The sequence below is a fragment of the Crocuta crocuta genome, unplaced genomic scaffold (genome assembly GCF_008692635.1).
Source record: "Crocuta crocuta isolate KB4526 unplaced genomic scaffold, BGI_CrCroc_1.0 scaffold14, whole genome shotgun sequence".
NCBI classification, from domain to species: domain Eukaryota; kingdom Metazoa; phylum Chordata; class Mammalia; order Carnivora; family Hyaenidae; genus Crocuta; species Crocuta crocuta.
Window position 1 is genome coordinate 4,081,954 of NW_027530209.1, and position 22,409 is coordinate 4,104,362.

Sequence of the window (22,409 nt, forward strand, 5' to 3'; positions counted from 1 at the left end):
GCACAGACCCATAAATACAAATAACAAACTGATGGTTGCCAAAGGGGAGGGAGTAGGGAGATGGGCAAAATAGGTAAAGGGGAGTAGAAAATACAGGTTTCCAGTCCTGGAATGAATGTCACAGGGATGATAGGTATAACATAAGGAATATAGTCAATGGTACTGTAATAGCATTGTATAGTGGCAGATGGCAGCCATACTTGTGGGGAGCATAGCAGTCTGTATAAACTTGTCAAATCACTGTGTTCCACACTTGAAACTAATGTAACATTGTGTGTCAACTACACTTCAATTTAAACAAACAAACAAAAAGGAGCTGAGGAGTAGCAGTTACATGTACTACAATTTGAAATATTCCATCATTTAGGCAGTTTTCAACCAGTTTTTCAAGTTTTTCTTTCTAGGAATATCCTAATTCTATCCATCTCAAACTCTTTCCCACTTCAATGATTTTACTCTATTGAATTTGCTGATGAGTATTCAAATACCAAATATTTTTTTAAAAGACTTTCATTTTCTTTCTTTCTTGGAAGAAATTCTCTTAAAATAACTAAGTTTTTTTATTGTTTATTTATTTTTGAGAGAGAGATGGAGAGAGCAGGGAAGGGGCAGAGAGAAAGGAAGACACAGAATCTGAAACAGGCTCCAGGCTCTGAGCTGTTAGCACAGAGCCTGACACGGGGCTCAAACTCATAAACTGTGAGATCATGACTTGAGCTGAAGTCAGATGCTTAACCGACTGAGCCACCCAGGCGCCCCAAAATAATTGTTTCTAACTATAATTACATTTACTGGAGAAAAATGAAATATAACCCCCCAAAGAAGAATTCTGAACTTAGAGAATACATATATACATTTTTCATAATGTGTAATAAGTAAGCCTTTCATGTGTCCTAAAGAGAGACACTCTAGTCCAAGGCTGTTCACTATATAAACATCACTAGAAAGGTAATCTGAAAGACAGGCTATCAGTGCTTCTGCTCACAAGACACACAGAGAAGTCAGAGACCCACAGGGGAATTGTCTTCCAACGATATCTACCCTTGTTTCTATATCATCTTGGCTTCTGATGAATTTTCTCATTGGTCTGATTCTCTCTCAGCTACACTGATCAGTGTGACCCAAAGTGGCTGGGACTAAACCCATTCAGTCTATTTCATATAATTAAGACTACTATTAAATGAACTCCAAGCAGCAGAATGAGTCCAGTGTACAGTAACTGAGATCAAACATATTCCCCAAGCTTTCAGACCCTGCTGGCTAAATAAGTCCTATACACCATTGGCAGCTACCTTAGAAACTAAGGTGGCTTTATCCTTAAGCTTCTTTATTTATTTCACTTGGCCTAAGGTATTAGTCCAGATATAGCAGGATGTATCAGTGATTGTACAGACTTGGTGTTGGCCCACAAGAAGAAAAGTCTAGGATTCTATCATCTATAACAACACTGACCAGCAAGTTGAGATTGACTGAATGCCTTCCAGGACTCGGGTAGTGTCCCAGATCACATCACCTAAAGTTAGGAAGACATTTTGTACCACCTTATCTAATTAAATGAGTCCAACCCTAGAATAATTGCCTGCACGATACATATAAAAAATAAGTCAGCTATCACTCAGGGAAGCAGCCCAAAGTAACCAAGAACAGTCTCATTACAGAAGGATCTCTAGACTCATCTAAGGGTTACATGATATAATGAGAGTGTTTATTTAAAAAAATAAGGTCTCTTATGACTGCCCTTGTGATGAAACTATGTGAGCAACTCAAAGAGTCTGATCAATTGCCACAATTTGTTTCCATGATTTGCCATCCCAAACTTAACCTGTTAGTCTGTAATTTTCCAAGTGACAGACTAATCAGATCATTGACAATAGCTCGAAAGTCAGTTAAAAGAAAAGAAACATATATATATATATATATAACAAAGTTCATCAAGGGAAGTACTGGGCAGAGCTTTAAGAAGGGCCTTGTATTATGCCCATTGAGCAAAGTGACCATGTCCATTTTGGGATCTGCACAGCTAGTGCTGAGGCTGGACAGGCTAGTAGACAGACAGCTTAGCTGAACCCTTAGTGAACCAAGCCCATGCATTTCGAGAAACCTCTAGGAACTGAAGGCCTCAATGAGCTAGAGTCCATGTTTCTACAAAATGGAAAACTGCTTGTTCATGTAAATCTAAGATACTTCTGGGCCAAGTTGGTAGCTTTCTTGAATCTATCATTTCCATTTGACAAGCAAGGTTTGTTGGACCTTTCCGACCTTATTGGTCAGGTGTTCAAGCTGATCTATCTCAAACTGAAAATATTAGACCAGAGGGTCACAAGGCCTCCATGGGTCAGACATGCAGTTTCAGTTCCCACAAGAACTTAGAAGAAGGTTAATAGCTGCTTTTTTTTTTTTTTCCCTTCTTTTTTTTGGTTGCTGCATCAGACATGCAGTGTTATGTTGGGAAATGGCTGAGTCGTCTGGCAGCCATTACATGTTTAAATAAGCTCTTTCTTTGACCCAGAATTCTATATTGTTCCTGTTGGACCATTTGGGAGAAAATAGGGAGAGTGACTGACCTACATGTGCTACTATTAGTGTCCTCCATGTGGCAATCCCTGAATGGGAGAATCTCCACGGGCACTGATGGGATAAAGAAGGGCAGGTGTATATATAACACATCAGTTCCATTATACGTGTAGCAGTGGAAGCCATAAAAATATGTTGCATCTGCCTTAAGGGTTCCATCCACAAGGCCATTTTGCTTCCCTTCCCACTGTGGGCAGGCCCAAACCACATCAGTTGTATTTGGTCATCCTTTCTCACGATGGGATGAGTTAGGTGGTGATGTGTAAGCCAGTATCCACAGAACCATGAAGTTGAGTGCCTCCCCCCCCAAAGTTTCCCAGCATACTCAAGGGGTTTATATAGCATTTAGTCTCTCTGGAGGACAGAAAAGATCTTAGCCTGACCCCTGGTCACCTTCCTCCTTGCAGCAGCTGAGTTCGCGTTAGAGAGGGGAGGTCATCAAGGGGCATAGAGGCAGAGGGCAGCTTTGTGCCACTAATAAATCACATTTATTTTCAGTTTTGAGTGGTGCGGTCATTTCTCATGGAAGTTTAACCAAACTTCCAGTGTCTACCACCTAAAGCGCCATATAAAGTGCTATATACCATTACTGATATGACCTAGTTAGCTTTGGAGAGTCTTTGACCCAGCAGTCACAGCTTAGCAGCAACTGTTATGGAGGCTATCTCAACCTGGGTTCCAATACTAAGTTGGATTTAGTTAGAACATAAGGAATGGGGAAGTTTTCCAACGTGGTAAGGCTGACTGTCAGAATTTAGCTAGATCGTTGTAGGACACTCTCTCATTCTCCAGCAGGTTACTTTCATCCGCACTATACACCGGTTAGGATCCAAATACTCATGGATGGTTTCCCATAGGACTTTGTCTGTCTCAAAGATCTCTCCCTGACAGGGCCAATGTTGACAATCCTTTATAGCAACTAAGACGCGCCACAAAATACTTTGAGTCCTTTTACTGTCCGAATGACTACAGCTGGCATAATAAACTGCAGGAGGGGTTGAGTCAAAAGACAGCCTAACTGTTGCTATTTCTCCTTAATTAGCATAATATGCCTTGCTCCATTCCCTCCACACTGAACTCACTAGGCTCTAAAGATTTCCCAGGCTCCTGAGTGTGACAATTGAAAAGCCCTTCCTTTCAAGCCAGGTGTCAGTGTGTTTCTCTATGACTGTGGTCCAAGCAAGGTCAGAATGTTCCTCTAACCCAGAAACTTCCCTATTCCTTATGTTTGTACTAGTTGACACAGACTATCATATTTTTGTGCTAATTCCTCAAACCCCAATTTCCAAAGAATGCCAAGAAGAAGGCCGGATGATAACTGCACAAGCAGGCATGTGTGGAGAGGAACCCTAAGTTTAGGTAACCTGCACCTTTTATAACAGGCAATGTTACCACCCTTGCTCCAGGGGAGAGGACTGTCTGTACCTTCCAAGACTCTTCACCACACAAACACTGGATAGTCCAGAACAAAGGGCAGTCAGTGCCTCAGAAGTGTGAAGGTCTCATGGGGAATTGTTTCCCAATTATTAGTTAATGGGAAAAAAAGTCTAGAAATTCAGCTGATTTTTTAAGTCCCTAAGATATTGTTCAATTTACCTTTTCAAAGATGGTCCAACTTGTAATCCTTTCCACATACTCTGCCTGCAGGCAAACTGGTCTTTTTATTTCTTGAACATATCCAATATTGACCCAACTTGTAAGTTACAGAAAACAAACCAAAACAACAAAAAACTTCTTGCAAATACAATATTTTTAAACAAACAATTCTAAATTCATACTTTTATTTTGTATATCCTTCACTGTGATGATTCTTTTACACTATGGTTATTTGGCCTTTGACAGGTTGCCTTGAAAGTGCTTTAAATTCTTTACCATATATATTTATTGTTTCCAAAACAAAATAGCGAGCAAAACAAAATAGCGAGTGATCTCATGGCTCGTACTATATTTTTCCATGACTCAATACTCCTAATTCAATTCCTCCTAACAAATGCTACCTACTCACTAATATATAAATGCCACTGTCTTTAAGTCCCTGATAAATATATTCTATATGAAGAGGGAACTAAAGATCCCTATTTTTCCCACTGAGATCCAGAACTGAACAGTCAACAGACCAAAGCAGACCTCTGTAATTCAAATGTCACACTGCAATTTCAGATTGGCAGCCTTCCTTGTGTTTCAGTTTACTTGCCAAGGAAACAAGGAAGCTCTTATTCTGATGCCAGCAGAACTGTGGGAAGGGACACAGAGATTTGTATTTCCCCGAGTTTATAATCTGCAGAAGAGAACAACTACAGGGACCAAAGCGGCACATGTTATACAGTGATTTTAATAAATCTATAATTATACAGCAAATTCAATCTGGGAAAATAGGGTGTGTGCATATACAAAGCGACTCATGGGATTGCAAAGATGCTAACAGATCATCAGATAGAACCAGGAGTTATAGAAACAAAAAGGTAAAATCAATACAAACGAAAAGGTAAAATCAATACGGCATCACTTCTATGGATTATCTGTGAATTAATGCTAAATACAATCTCAATTTTACAATTTCCTTTGAGAGAGAAGAAGTCTACTCCTTTCCTCCTGGCTATCTGATGATTCGCAGCAACAATTCTTTCTGACAAAGTCTCTGCAACGCCAGGACTCAAAGGTCAGTTTTTCTGGCATCTTTAGGCTGGACAACCCCAGCGCTGATCGCAGCGAACCCCTTCCCTCAAACTCCCATCATCCGAGGCCTGCTACAACACATATCCTGTTTCACTAGGTCTGTCTGGGGCTGGGTGGGGAAAGGTGTAATTTTAAAGAAGTATCATGAGACTGTCACATTGAGGCAAGTACGAGGCAGAGTCTCAGAGTCATTAAGTGCTGGGGAGCAGGAAGGAGGTCGGGGTCACTGTATATCCATGGAACTGCTAATGTAAGAACTGTACCTGACAGATTTTAATTTTTTCATTAAATATTGAACTGACAGAAAGATATTTATAAAACATATAGGCGGTATATGAATAATGATAAAGCCACTACCAATGAACAACCTAGTACAAGAAAAGGAGCAGTATCACCACATGGTAAGTCCTCTGTGTGTGCTCTCCTGCTCCGAGTTTAGTTGCTTGCCCTTCAAAGTAATTCTGCTGAATATTATCATTCTTGGTTTTTCTTTATTTTTATATCTATGTATAGCAAACCAATGTATCATTTGTTTTTAATAGCTTTAAACCTCATATAATGGAATCCTACTGTATTCTTGTGTGCCTTTCATACTTAAATGGTATGTTCCTGAGATTCTACCAGTTGTCGTGGCGTTGCTGAAACAGCTTCTGTACATCATTCCACTGTAAGAATGCACCACGGTATTTTCACCCATTCTCTTGTTGGTAAAGATATCAGTTGTGTCCAATTTTTTTTTTTTTCTCTGACAAGAGAAGTATTAGAACAATTCTTATAGCTCATGTATACAAAACTCTTACTAAGTGTTTGGTTGAAAATATACTGTTCAATCAACTTCACTAGATAATGTCAGATTGTTTCTCAAGGTGGATGGCCGATTCATATTCCCGTGTGCAGAGAATAAAAGTTCCTTTAACTCCACATCCTCACCAAAACTTAAAATATCCCATTTAAATCAATTCAGGAGATATCAAATGGTATTTCATTTTGGTTTTTAATTTTCACATCCTGATTGCTAATATGTTTGGGTATTTTTTTCATATGTTCATTGGCCACGGAGGTTTCTTCTTCTATGACATGACCATTAAAGCCAATGGTATCCTTGGGGCACCTGGGTGGCTCAGCCGGGTGAGCGTCTGACTTCAGCTCAGGTCATGATCTCATGGCTCGTGGGTTTGAGCCCCACACTGGGCTATGCTGACAGCTTGGAGCCTGAAGCCTGCTTTGGATTCTGTGTGTGTGTGTGTGTGTGTGTGTCTCCCTCTGCCCCTCTCCTGCTCATCCTCTGTCTCTCTGTCTCAAAAATAAACATTAAAAAAAATTTTTTTAAGGGAATAGTATCCTTTTTATCCTTTTCTTATTGGCTCACAGAAGTGCTTTTTTTTTTTTTTATGCTTTTTATCAGTTTGGTTTTCAAATATTCTCTTCCAGCTTCCAGCCTGCCTTTTTTGCTTACCTAAAGGTATTCTTCTGGTGAACAGAAGCTCTTAATTTTAATGTAGTCAATTTTCTCAACCCTTTCCTTTATAGTTTTGCTTTCTTAGGTGTTTTGTGTAGAAAAATTTCTTACATTGAGGTCATAAAGATCGTCTTCCACGGTGTCTTCTAAATTTTCTTTTTGCATCTAAGTAGTTGATCCACCTGGAGCGAATTTTTGGCTACAGACTGAGATGGGGATAGCAACCACACCATTTTCCTTTCACTGAGAAGCCTAACGTTCTCAAGCTCACCTGGAGTGTGATCTGCATGACTAATCCGATTTTCATATATGTGAGGGACTGCTTCCGGACTCCTTGACCAACTTGCTCCTTCTTTTGCTCCAGGGAGTAAATTTCTACAGCTTAGTAATAAATATCTCTCTTCTAAAGCATGTAAAATGTTATCTTTTTTTCTGGCGCATTGTTCTTTCCTATGGATTTCAGCAACAGCTCACCAAAATTCTATTTTTAAATTCTTTACAATTCTTTTTACTGGCATCGCATTGAATGTATAAATCAACTTAGAGAGAACTAACTCAGTTAAACTACTGAGTCTTCTAATTCATAAACAAAGCTGCTTTTTCCTTTCAGATAAGCTTTCTTTAATATATTTCAATAAAATTCTTTCCACGAGGGTCTTACCTATGTCTTGCCTTTTCCCAAAGTAATTAATAATTTATAAGTTTTTTTTCTCTCCATAGACACATTGAAATACATGCTATATTTTATATTAATTATATGCCTGGCAAGTTTGCTAAAGTCTTATAATATTTGTAGTAATTGATCTATAGGTATATTTGAGGTTTTCTAAATAGATAATCACATCACCTGCAATAATAACAGTTTTAGTTCTTGGGGCATTGGGTGGCTCAGTCGGTTAAGTGTCGACTTGGTTTCGGCTTAGGTCATGATCTCGTCGTGGCTCTATGGGTTTGAGCCAAACTTTGGGCTCTGCACTGGCAGCACGGAGCCTACTTGGGATTCTCTGTCTCCCTCTCCCTCTGCCTTTCCCCTACTCCTGCTCTCTCTCAAAAAATAAATAAAACTTTCAAAAAAGTTTTATTTCTTCTTTTCCAATACACTTCTTTACTTTTCTTGCCTTCTGGTATGATGTCAAATGCAAGTAGTGACTGATTTTCAAATATGAAACCATACTTGCATTATTGGCTAAAGTCAACATCATCATATATCTCTTTTAAATGTTCTTGGATACGATTTAATATCTTATTTAGGCTTTTTGTTTTGTTTCTGTTTTTTTTTTTTGGTATTGTCTTATGAATACAATGGGCTTGTAAGTCTTCTTTATCATCATTATTTGGTTTGGTAGTGAGGTTATACCTCATTACCTCATATATCTCACACTCTCAAGGTTTTACTACATTCCTAGTATCAGAGTTGTACTACTTTCATTTTTGTCCTCTGGAAGAAGTTATACAGGACTAGAGATATTAGTTCCAGTTTGGTATAATTGATAAAATAACTGAGGTCTTATCTTTTTTTCCTTTCTTCTTTTGTTCTCCCTTCCCTACTCACTTCCTCCCGGCATCCACCCTCTTCTGCTGTCTGTTACTCATGGTGATTTGTACTTTGAAATTGTGAGCTCATTTTTTTTTTTTAGCTTTAAAATTTAGGCTTTGGTTGAAGATGAATGCCTCAATAAAGGGTATGTTTTTTTTTTCTCTTAAAGGTAGGATAAATTCAGGTTGCTGTGATCAAAGTGTCTCAGGAAAAATTTTTTCTTCCCTTCAACCCAGCACCAAGGTTTAACAAGGCAATTTCTCACACAGTGAAAAGTTTAGATTGCTTTTCATCTTATAAAGTAGTGTAGTCCATGGGACTCAAGCTTCTCCAATTAGACAGCCCACTTTGGGTGGGCACTGGGCTTTGTCTACTGTAACCCAAAGCAATATCAATTACAGCCTCATCATAATATGCAGAACATTTAGGATAATTATAACATTACAAAGGTGAAAGAAGCCAGATATTAAAAAGTATGTACTTATGGTTCTGTTCAAGTGACATTCTAAAATTGATAAAATTAATCTATAGTGTTAGAAAACAGATAGATGGTTGGTTTTGGCTGAGAATAACTGCAAAGTTCAATAAGGAAATTATTTGAGGTAATGAAAATGTTCTGTATCTTGACTGTGATGGTGGTTATTCATGAAACTGTCTGCCTATATAAATACATTGAAAATTGGTGCATTTTATTATTTATAGATGATCCTTCATTAACATTGACTTTAATATATGAAATATGAATATATAATGATTTAAAAAATCAAATTATACACTTAAGATCCACACATTTTACTCTGTCAATTTTATGTCAATAAAATAATTTTTAAAATCCTTTTAAGAACTGGAATTCCAGAAATCCATTAAGAATTCTTACCACTACCCTTACAAGCATCAGTATCAGTTTAAAATAAATGGGAGTACTTATAAGACCTGCTAAACTTCCATAATAAAGCTGCTTTAGTACACTGGTCTTCAGTCAGGTCACCATTTAGTTCTTACTGCTGATGAAAATATATTTGTATGACTAATGGCTATTGGGCAAGAGAAGAGAAGATGGCCAACTATGCAGTATTGATCTTGACATCACTTAGGCTATTTCAACTATTCTGTTTCTATTGCATGTTTATTCAGTTATGACTAAAAAGAAATCATGTCAATGTGAGTCACCAAATTCCTATTTCTAAAATCCAAAATTTCTCAAGGAATAAAGTATGTATATTCATTTCTTTTTCTCGTTTTACATGCAAACATTTCTGGTGCAGTGTGATAGAGACAAGGTCTTCTTGCAAATTCATGTTCTTTCAGAACAAGTAAAATATGGAAGTAAAAGCCCATGGAAAAGTGCTAAATCTAAAATACCAAAGGACAAGTACAGATTACTCCTCAGTCCCTATCTGCAATCTCTAGTCTTGCTAGGCTTGACAATCCTTTTAACCATGTACACGATGCCAGTCTTCCCTATCTCAGATTATTCTCCTAACTAAATTTCATTCTCCTCATTTAACTCTATTCTCCAATGCTCATCTTAATACCTTTTGAGGGATTCAATTCAGTTCAATTTCTTGGCTTCCTCTATTCTGCCCAGTGCTAGACTCATGTACTACATATTAAAAATCAACCAGCATGGAGGAGGACACTTGTGGGGATGAGCACTGAGTGTTATGTGGCAACTAATTTGACAATAAACTATTAAAAAAAAAAAAAGAAACTAATTTGTCAATAAACTATTTGTAAAAAAAAATAAATTAATAAAAAAAATAAAATAAAAAAAAAAAAATCAACCAGCTATTGAAACCCGTCATTGAAGACATTACAAACTAGTGGGGGATATTTACGGGTAAATAATGATAGAGGGAGAGAGATGTGCAGTACTACTGACTCATAGAGAAAAGGGCCCCCCACCCACCTGAGAAAGTCTAAGAGGGCTTTGCAGAGAAGACACATGAAACCTAAACTGAGACCTGAAATATGAACAGGATTACAGGGCATACAAGGGTGACCAAGAAAGAATGTGTGCAGGGAATGGCATTCCAGGAAGAGAAGAGAGAAGGAGCAGGGGTGTGGGAAAGCCACAGGATCCCTCGGGTCCACTGGACAGTAAGGCTGAAAGGGTCCATCTCCCATGGTGCCTTTTTAGGTGGCTTTTATAAGAGGCACCTGCTTGGTATGAAATTATATTCAGCTTACAAATGTTCTTAAAGTTGGAAAAATACTGTCCTTTGTATTTATTTCTGTGACATCTCTTTAACAGTGCAAAGCCTGTGGTTCATTACTGTGCTACAGAATTGTTCTAGCATGATTTCTAGGATGTATAATGTCTATACTCTCAGAAGAATTTAATGACATAGAAAATTTGATAGAGTTTATTTAGTATTTTGTAAGTCACTCATGAATAAATATCATCACAACGTGGTAGTCTGAAAGAAGATAACATGAAAATATTCAAATCACTTGCATTATGATAAAATAAAGAAAATAAACTACAAAAGATGACATTACTTAGGTAAAGGTTTCTATTTTAACCTCTATCTTCCCTTACACTATCCATCTTCCTGTCTGTGCTCAATATGATAAACAATAATGTTTTCACATATAATGAATATATTTCTAAAGAGGATCTTCCAAGTGAAGGCGGATGTCTAACTCTAGGAGATGTGTGTGTGTATGAACCTATACACTGCTTAAGCCAGATCAAGCATGGATACAATTTTCATCTAAACGTTTTCCTAGCATCTTATGATTCTAGGTTTCAAGGACAATGAACAGTACTGTAGATTTTAGGATCACAAACTAAAGGATGTAATTAAATTTAATGATTTTAAAGATACAAATTGAAGACTATAAGCAAATTGTTAAAAATGTTTTATATTTCTATTTATCAGGCTTCTCTTATCATCATAATCCAATCTCCATTTTTAAAATAAACATACTTGACTTGGGGCGCCTGGGTGGCTCAGTCGGTTGAGAGTCCGACTTCGGCTCAGGTCATGATCTCACGGTTCGTGGGTTTGAGCCCCGCATCGAGCTCTGTGCAGACAGCTAGCTCAGAGCCTGGAGCATGCTTCAGATTCTGTGTCTCTCTCTCTCTCTCTGACCCTCCCCTGCTCATGCTCTCTCTCTCTCAGAAATAAATAAATAACAATAAAAAATTTAAAAAAAATAAACATACTTGACTTCCATCTTTAAGCTCCTCCGTTTCTGTTACTAGCAGCTAAAGATAATGAGAATTGCTTTATTACTTAACGTGTAATACGCCTTTAGACATTTTGCTATGTCCACTGTGTAAATCATGCAAGTAAGTGCTTCTATAATTTAAAGATACTCTGCATTTAATTTTTTGAAAAATTAAAAACTTCGTATCCAAAGATTATTTTCTAAAACAACAACACTGGAATTAAAAACAATGTGTACACATATAGGAGGATTAGGAGGAACTTGACGGAGGAACAAGGGGGAGAAGAAGGGCGGAAATGGTGGGGGAAAGGGAGAGAGGCAAACCATGAGAGACTCTTGAATGCTGACAAAAACTGAGGACTGATGGATGTGGGGGGGAGGAGGGATGGGCATGGAGGAGGGCACTCGTGGGGATGAGCACTGAGTGTTATGTGGAAACTAATTTGACAATAAACTATTTGTAAAAAAAAAAAAAAAGTATTGTTAAAAAAATAAAACCACAGGCTCAAAAAAAAAAAACAACAACAACAATGTGTACACTGCATCCTATAAACATCATACAGCCTTGTCCTTGGGTATCTTTTTCTTCCCCTTTAATATGAATTACAAAATATTTAAAGTGTTAAGGGTTAAAAACAACCATGGTTAAACGTTAGGGAGTGAGTCCAACTTGCAGAACCTGCACCTGTAATAAGTGCTACATTTCGGAATTAAATACTATTTTCAAATGATAATTTTTCCAACTATTATTCAACGTACAAAACGGCTCTAGGAAGTTCTTCTGAGCACAGAGCTAGTTAATAAGACACACAGAATATTTAATTTCACACATGAAGCAGAAAAGTACAGATAAGCATTATTTTCCACCAAAAAACAAACCTTAAGGAAATAGTTGTTATTGTTATTGCAGTTGCCAGACACTCCTTGCAATTCAGCCACAGTGTTCTAAAATGGTTGACAATAAAGATTAAAGAAGGCCTTTTCCCCGTTAGAGTAGCCTAATGATAAAGGACAGAAAAAACCCTGAAGTTCCGGTGCCTGAGATAACGCACATGTTTGAGAAGTGAGAGAATGACCCCCACTCCTAGGTTCTCAACATTAAGAACAATATAAAGTCAATGCACATTATTAAAAGGCCATCCACAGTAATTGCAATCTCTTGTTCACACAACACAAGCTGTTTCCAACCAGGAACAGCAAACATCAGGAGTCAAATTTAATGTGATCCCTGTAATGCTTTTCACCTAAAAATTGTATTCTTATAAACCATTCAACACTTATGAAAACCATAGCTTCCATTGTATTTCTGTCTCTAATTATTACATGTTAACACAAGCAATAAAAATGCATATTTATGTAGGTAGCTGCTCTAACTCGTATTCAGTACTTTAAAAGATTCTAAAAACTAAACTACTGTTCTCATGATATAGATATAATAATATTAATTCCAGTAGTGAAAAAAATTATGGAAGTGAGATTAAATTATGTCTTAAGAGAAGGAGCCTCAGTTTCTAGAGTGATGATTAACCTTGTCATAAACTACTGCCTGAAGAGACTTTGAAATAACACCTATAATCTAAGACTTTAAAATGTAATAAATGTAATATTTTAAGAGTATATTTTAAAAAGCAAACCAAAATCATATAATTTCAAAGTGCAGGTAAAATAGTTTTTTAAATGTGAATGACCATATGTATTTCCTAATTCAAAAAAGTGGTACAGCACCAGTTCATACTTCGTTTCTAGGCTGAGCCCAATTGTATTTCACACTGCATAATGATCTTTGATAGAAACATCTACCCACAATGTACAGCCATGACCCATGTTACACAAAACATATACCAAAGTTACATCCTCCCCCCATTCAAAAACAAGACATTGATAGTTGTGGAGTATGTCAGGAGATTAAATTTGTTACTGAAAATTAAAATCTAGTTGAAAAATTTACCATACCCCCAGAATTTCGTGAGATAGTGCTGACTGTGAGAGGGGCTTACTGAAATCCTCCATCGTTACCTTCCAGATTGTTTAAAAAAGAAAGAAAGAAAAAGAAATGAACAATAATTCTATTATCCAGAAATGCAATTGCTAATTACAGATATATTCAGATCTATATTTTAAATGTTTCAATTACTCAGATTTAATCTTCCTCTTCTTTACAGGATTCTGCCCTTTATTCTTCGGGCTTTGGGCAGGGCCCTTTTAACTTTTTTTAAAAATCACAATGTTAACAGAGAATAAACAGAAACAGAAACGTAAATTAAAATCGATTTGGCTATTTGCTTATTTTAAACTTTTCTGGTTTAAATATTTGGGAAAAAACCCAGAAAGAGTAGAAATTTAAGTAAAGTTTGGGAATTATCTATCAATTATGAAATACTGAATTACCACTTATAATTTCCTAAAGCATTAAAACAGCTATATGCAAGCATACACAATACATGATAATGTTACTCTTAATCCTAAATATGGTTTTGATAGAGAACTACTGTACTTTTACAATTTCAGAATATATTTCTCACGTTGCAATGTTTTCCCTATAGGCAATTCAAGTAAGAAACTCCCCTCTGTCAATGTTACAAGTTCCAAGTAAGAATCAACCTTGGATGATTTGACCCAAACCAGAAGCTATCTATCCTTCAGTAGACAATGCTGATCTAAGCGCTGGCTCTGGAAATTAGTTGGATGAACTTGTCTGTTCTGCATTTAATTAGAGGTTTTCCTGGCTGGCCCAGGGAGTGTCACAGGGAATATTGTGAAATAAAAATGATTCTAACTTTGAAATCACAAGATGATTCCACAAATGATAAGAAGAGTGAGAAGCCAAGTGATTGATCACACAATTCAGGATTAATAACAATGTGTAGATCAAAACATTGTTTAATTACATATAAAATTAACTCAGTTATTCAAGGACCATTTACCCACTGGATAACCAATATTGGTTCTTCTCACCTTCATTATGTCTCTTGGTCATTTTACTTTTCATTAACAAAGAGTGAGAGAGTAAATAAAAAATAGGGACATACCACTCAAATTGACTTAACACTATTTGGTAGCATTAGTAAAAAAAAAAAGTTAACTTAAATCAAGTAGATAAAGTATTTATGCAAGAGTGGGTTTTCATTATTTGCACAGCTTCACTTCTCCTATGCACAGAAAATTAACAGTTGGTTTTGACTGAGCATGTTTTGGCAACACACAAGAAAGGGAGAATTATAAGTCAGAGAGGAGCATGAGAAAGAGACAAAGAAAAAGATTCCTTGACCTTTCCAGTAAAGTGAAGGTTACTTGGAATAACATAGTAGCAAGCATCTGATTTCTATTTCTACAACTTGAAGACAGAAGAAAAAGTTTAACCTAGAGCTAAACTCTAATTTAAAAAACAAAATTGTACACTCAATTATTCTTCCCTTTACGTCCTATCTTCATAAGATACTTATGGATTATCTAGAATAAGATTAATTCTCCAAGTACTAGACTCTCCTATTACTAGAAATACAGAATAAAGAATCATGTAACCTAAATATTAATAAATATTACATTACTCAAAACAGGAATCCTCTTCCCAACATCTCTCGTTCCCCAGTTACTGTGTGTGTCTGAACAGAGACAGACCCATCAGCCCACTCCATTCAAAAACAGCAAAGTGTTGTAAAGAGTCCCAACTTCGGAGACAGGAAGACTCTATTCCCACCCTAAATCTGCCAACTACTGGCTGTAGGACTAGAAAAAGCCTCGTTTGCTTTGTTTGCTTCATTTTTAGAAAAAAAGTCTCTTCTGTGTGCTCTAAAGATTATATGAAATCATGCAGGGAAATGCACTTTGCAAAGTGCCAGGCACTGAATATTTATTTACCCTTCTTAGTCCTGAAAAATACCTGCTCAGGTGACAATCAACTTCGTTTTCTTTAAAAACAAAACAAAACAAAACAAAACAACCCTAGGCTAACAAAAACATCTTCATGATGTGTTAAGTATAAAAGGTGAGTAACAAATACTCATTTTGCGTTTACTCAAATTAGAGAAAATCTAGCATCAAACAACCAGCTGTAAGGGACCTGAGTTGAAAGCTTTTGGGGCTGAATAGAATCAATTCCTCAAAATAACTGGAAGAATGTAGTATGTAGCATGTGATCTAAAATTTTCACTAGGAGAGCCTTAAAGAACTATCTTATTTTACCTCTTTCCTTTTTAGACTTGATGTTTTATTTCACAGATTCTTGGGCTATTAAAAGCTAGAAAGAATTCAGAATTTTAGCCCAATTTATTAAAGCCAAAGACACTGAGGCCCACAGTCTGGAAAGCCTGGCCTCTTCATCTTCCCCCACTTGATGTCTTCTGAGCTGCCCTGAACTTCACCCCCAAATTCTTTCTAGCAGAGTGAGCAGGTAAAAACCAAACCTGCAGAGAATGATTCTATAATCCTAAAATAGGCTTGCAGCCAAGCCAAATCAGGGTCTTTGACAACACACAAAACACTAGCACAGAGAACTGAAGACCACTAGGTAAGGTGAAAATTTAAATATTTGAGGAAATTGCTTTTTTCCCCCACTTTTTAACTTCTAAATCCAAGATAGCATTTTCATATGTAATATCTCAGAATAAAAAAATACTTGCCATTTCAAATGCACTCTGCAGGTGAAATATTACATCAACTATATAAGATTCTAAGAGACTAATTCATTCATATGAAGACTTTGTAATGTTTATTCTTTGATCAAAAGTTAAGTGACATACCACTTTTTACTTTTCTACTACAATACATGGAGAATACATCCTCACTGAACTGCAATCATATAAAAAACTAATATACATTTGGGTTAAAACATTCCAGACTAAAAATACATAAAAATATTTCAATGTCTGTTTATTAATCTTCACTATGTCCTGGCTAGAAACTAGAAAATAGAAAATAAAAGCTCTGGAAAAAGAATATATTCAGATGAGCAGAGGTTGAACATAAGAAGCTGCACCGTCCTTACATCAGCTGGTATAAATAATATATGTTTTACCTGAATATTTACTATGTTTATGGAGTATGAAATACCATGATTAAATTATTGATGGATTTTTTTGACATTCCAATATGAAACACATGCATGTTTAAACATGTTTATAATAAAGCATGTTGTCCCATTATATCAATGTACATTTGGCATTTACATTAGAAATAGACCAGCATCTGTATTGCATTATAACGCACAAGGTTTTCAGAGAGCTATTTTCACTTGGGGGTTAGCTTCTATTCATTTACTTGATCTTCTACAGAGAGCAGGATGCAAAATTATTCCAATATGTATCTACTCTAAGGAATATGTGCTGGTGGAAAGGCTTTGTTCTGCACTATGTTAGCACAAATCACAGTGAGCAGTTCCAAAGAATTTTCTTCTCCCGGAAAAAAAGAAATCTGAAAACACTCAGTATTTTTGAGTACTTTCCTGTGTATGTTTGTGTATGTATGTGTGTGTCTTTCTTCAATCAAAATGTTTACTCATTTTTTTTTTCAAAAAGCATTACAAACTTACTGCAGAAAATTGGGGGAAAGTCGAAAAAATATAAAGCAGAGAGAGAACATCACCAAATTCCAACAATAAAGACAGCTACCATTCGCATTTTGGTATTTTAATTCTTTTTTGTTTCAGTGAATTTCTTTAAATAGCACAAAGATGACTTCTTCGATTCCAAAGTCTTCATGCTGTAAATAGGATGTACCATTACTTGATTCATCAGTTAACAACAAATGTAATATTTCTTTTCTGTGGAGTTGAATGTAGACATGTTCTCCATGAGAAACTGCAAAGAACCTATCCTACTTTTTCACGGCAAAGAGTTTTGTAAAGTAGGACTGTGGCGGGAAACAAGGTAGGAGGGACGTTTGCGAGCACCAAGCGCCACTTACCTCATCATCGTCGGCGTCGTACTGGGCGTAGTGCTGTTCCAGCAGCTCTCTCTGGCGCCTTTCTTGTTCCAGTGTCTGGCTTATCAATTGGGCAACCTCACTCACTTGTCCTGGCTTTTCTCGCCCAATAACAAATCTGTAGGAAGGTGAAAGGAGACTAAGACAGTTAGACTCTTGGGCAGAAAGAAGCACTTAGAAAAGGAACTAAGCTTGACAGCTCATCACGGTCCATCAAACCTCAAGAAAATAATATCACATACACACTCTAAATGGTATACCTGGGTGGAAGGTATAGTTCCCTGAGCAACTGAAGAGGTCACTGCAGACACAGCCCAAAGGAAAAGAAAGGGAAAAGTAAAGGACGATAAAAAAATTTCTTTGGGAGAAGAAAAAAGAGATGTGATCCATTCTACACTACTTCACACACTTTTGATGCCCTACAAAGTGGACGCAAACTCATAATTTCCTGTACAATTGAACCTGAGAATCATTTCCACAATACTGTCCTCTTTACAGTGTAAAAACTGCTTCAAAAACGTTCTGAGGAATAGCATGCCTTAGGTGGGTTAGTGGAGAGGGGCACAGACTTTTGCTAAGTTACTCTAACTTCGGAGATACAAAAAAGAAGGGGAAAGAAAAGAACAACTAAATGAAGGAGAGGTGATGAATTTGAAAATTTGCTTTTGGAGAAAGAGGTGTTATGAGGAAGGTTGTGATTTCAAGGTACAAAGGGAAATATCTGTTCATAGTAATTACTGTAAGAAAAAAAAGTATAAAGTAAAATGAAGGGAAGTCATTTACTTATTGCAAAGTTACATTTAATTATGATACATCTTCATCAATACTATGTATCTGGCTCAACAAGTTAATATTCACTTCCTTACATCTTTTCACACTAATATATGGTTCTATTTTTCTAAAAATATGAGTAGTACACATGACTTAGTTTCTATATATCATTTCACTTCATTATTTTGAGTGTGTCTCTTTGTTTAATCTTGTTTCTATACTCAGAACTGATGCTTTCCTCTGATTAGAATAGATTGCTATCTTTGATCATAAGTTTAAATGAAATATACCACCATTCTCTGTACAAACGCACTAAAAGTCAAAATTTTTATACTTAGATGTTAGTAATTTCCTTTATAGCAGTATTTTTATGTAGTTTCAAACAGGATTCTGAAATTATGCTCAGGTGTTCATTTATCATTTGAGTTGTTTTCCTTGGGGATCAATTATGAATAGAATTTGTAAATTCTATAATTTCCATTCTTATTCAGGTATAAGTTACACATAATAATATATCAATTTTAAATGTACAATTTGATAAGTCTGACAAATGTATAAAACTAAAATCACCACATCAATAAAGACATAGAAAATTTCCATCAACCTAAAATATGCCATTTCCTTTTCTAGAAAATCATCCTTACCGTGTGCCTAGATTAGGTTTGCTTTTTCTATAGTTTCATAAAAATGGAATCACAGAGTGTCTCACTTCTTTGGCTTACCATAATGTTTTGGTCGATAAGTCTATCCATGCTGTTTCAAGTTTCAGTAATTCATTCCTGTTTATTATTGAATAGTATTTCCTTGTACCAGACGTACTACATTTGGTTTGTCTATTCTTCTAGTGATGGATAATTGAGTTGCATTTTGGATATTACAAGTGAAGTTACTATAAACATTTATGTGAAAACCTTTGTGGGGACATGAATTTTCATTTCCCTTAGACAAATAACTAATAGTGGAATTAGCATTGGATAGCAGCATATGTTCAACTTTTAAAGAAATAGCTAAATTTGTTTTCAAAGTGGTGGCACCATTTTATAGTCCTACTAGCAATGCATGAAAATTACAGTTGCTTTATATCCTCATCAACACTTGTCTTTTAACCTTATACCTTAAAACTTACAATGATTTTAATTTCCAATGCTTTGATGACCAATTATACTAAGTAGCCATTCATATATCTTTTCCAGTGAAATACCTTTTCAACTCTTTTGCCAATTAAAAAAAAAACTGGGCTGTCTGGTTTTTGCTATTGAGCTGTAATGGTTCTTTATATATTCGGGATGCATACTCTCAATAATCCTCTAATCCTCATAATCCTCTAAATAACAAATACACATAGATACATACAAACGTACAAATAATGCATGCATATCTGTCTTTCTGACTTATTATCTTCTCCCAATCTGGGGTTTACCTCTTAATTTTCTTAACTGTGTCTTTCAAGGAAGTCCAGTTTATCATTTTTGAAAAGACTTGTGCCTCTTGTTTCCTAAGAAATCTTTGCCTAATTTAAGATAGCTAAGATTTTTCCCATTTTTTTCTAGAAGTGTTAATGTTTTGATTTTATCTTAGGTCTATATTACCTTTCAAATTAATTTCCATGCATGACATTTGATAAAGGTGGAGTTTCGTTATTTTCCAAATAGATAACCAGCTGTTTCAAAACCATTTGTTGAAAAGACTATTCAATACTTCCATTGAATTACTTCACCACATTTGTTGAAAATCAGTTGACTATATACTTGTGGGCTGATTTTTGGACTTTTCCAACCTATTCTAATGATGTATTTATCCTAGTGTCAGTACCAAACTGCCTTGATTACTATATTGAATATTACTATACTATATTGAAACTGGGTGGTGTGAATTTTCCAGCTCCGTGTTTATTTTCCAAAACTATTTTGACTATTCTTAAGTTATCTGCATTTTAATATAAATTTTAGAGTCAGCTTATCAATTTCCTTCAAAAGCCCACTGATGTTTGATCTGGGATTGCTTTGAATCTATAGATCCATTTGTGGAAAACTGACATCCTAATATTGAGCTGATCCATGAAGATGGTTCATCTCTACACTTATTTAGATTTTCTTTACTTTCTTTCAGTAATACACTACAATGCTCAGTGTAAGGCTGTAGCCATAGTTTGTTAAATTTACCTCTATTCATGTTTTTTCAAGTTAATGTGAGTGGTACTGATTTTTTAATTTGTTTCTGATTGTTTCTAGAATACAGAGATACAACCGATTTTTTAATATTGGCCTTGTATTTTGTGACTTTGCTAAACTCACTTATTAATCATAGATTTTTATATATTCCACAGAATTTTTCTATATATAAGATCATATGCACTATGAAGGCATTTTTATTTCTTCTTTTCCTATTTATTTACTTAATTTGGAGATATTCACTTTCTATGATGAAAGATACATAAAGTCTTTAATATGCCCAACTAATCTAGACATATAATTACTATCTTGAATTCATTATATTTTTGGTCAAAAGTCAGAAATGAGATATAAACATAAAGCAATTAACAAACTCCTATCCTAGAAAGAAAGATTTAGGAAAACCTAAATTGACCCTTTATGTTTCTTCAAATGCCTACTAGAGTGGGGTTTGAGAGAGAATCACCTACTTACCAGTAAGCTGACAGGAGCTTGAAGGAAAGCTATTAATGTACAAAATGCTATTAATGGGAAATAGTAGCCAAAGTAAAGGCAAATAAGAATTCACATTAATTTAAGCTATCAATTCTTTAAACTCATTTGAGAATTACATTGTCAGATCTTTCCGTTGAACGGTGTTCCCTAAGAATGGAGAAGTTTCTTTCCTCTACAAGGCAAGTGTTTAAAATTACTCTGAGCACAAGTTAGGGAGAGAAATAGATAAGCCTTGGTTCACTTGCCAAAGAGGTGGAACCAGTGCTGATGGATCTAGAGGTGAATGAAGGAGTCTTAAGATTTTGTGAGACATTTTAAAGCAGGAAATTATTTTTAAAGCCCAAATCATAATATTAGAGTGTATCATACATAATAAATTATATAATAAACCAAAGCTCCAATACAATGTACAAGCTTTTTCCTGTCCTCAAAACATGATCTCTAATTCCAAACCAGAATTATTTGTCATGCTAAAACTAAAAAACAAAAGACAAAAAAAATCACCCAGGAAACAAAAACACAAAGCCACCAACAACAAACTAAATATATGTAGAATTAAAGTTTCAGAAGAAACAAGAATTGTTCCACACGACATAAGAAACCAGCATTTCAAATTATGAAGGCATAGTTGCTCAAATCACAGCATGGCTTTCTAAATTTGCCCCTAAAATTTACCATTATTCACTGTTTTTCCGATATTAGTCTGTATTCAAAATTACTTTACAGTCTGACAGAATAGAAGTGATTTGTAATTGTATATAAAGTAGATAATCCATCTCATGAAATATACTTTTAAAGTGTTCTATTAAAGTACAACACATGTCTTCATTCAGGCAGCTATTTGGGGTAGCATTTTAGCACTTAGCTACATACATCCTTAAAGCCTTATAATCTAGTATCATTTATAATTCATATGTGCAGTAGTAGAATGTCATCCTGATAAGTATGGTTCAGAGGGAAAACACCCAGAAGTGGGACTAAACTAAATTCCATGCCTTATTTTTTCCTCACGTTATAACTGGTATCTACTCCATGTGTCTAAAAGAGCAAAAAGAGAACAAAAGGTGGTATGGGGTGTTTGGGCAGCTAAGTCGGTTAAGCGTCCAACTCTTGGTTTTGGCTCAGGTCATGATCTCATGTTTTGTGAGTTAGAGCCCTGCATGGAGGTCCTCACTGACAGCATGGAGCCTGCTTGGGATTCTCTCTCTTCTTTGCTCTCTGCCCCTCCCTCCCCACCCCCTCTCAAAAAGTAACTTTTACTTTTTTAATTTAAAAACTTTCTTTAATGTCTTATTTATTTTTGAAAGAGACAGAGCACAAGCAGGGGAGGGGCAGAAAGAGAGGGAGACAGAGAATCCAAAGTAGGCTTAGGCTCTGAACTGTCAGCACAGAGCCGAATGCGAGGCTTGTACCCAGGAACCATGAGATCATGACCTGAGTCGAAGTTGGTTGCTTAACAAACTCAACCGCCCAGGCCACCCCAATAAATAATTTTTTTTTTAAAAAAATGTGGTATAGACATGAAAGGACGTTTGACACTATTATTATTCTGAGGAAAGTGGTAAAATCTCCCACTTGGAAAATGTGTAACATTCAAATTACCTTTCTATATGTTACATGTTTGGTCCAT

General features: G+C 35.8%; 1 protein-coding gene across 8 annotated transcripts in view; it reads right to left on the bottom strand.

Moving 5' to 3' along the window:
• Positions 1-22,409, bottom strand: part of PPP1R9A (protein phosphatase 1 regulatory subunit 9A) — a 321,919-nt gene that overhangs the window by 87,099 nt on the left and 212,411 nt on the right. For all 8 annotated transcript variants that reach the window (XM_077765379.1, XM_077765381.1, XM_077765377.1 and 5 more), the window contains exon 6: positions 17,325-17,460. In XM_077765379.1, the coding sequence (XP_077621505.1) occupies positions 17,325-17,460 (136 nt within the window). The remainder of the gene's footprint in view (positions 1-17,324; positions 17,461-22,409) is intronic.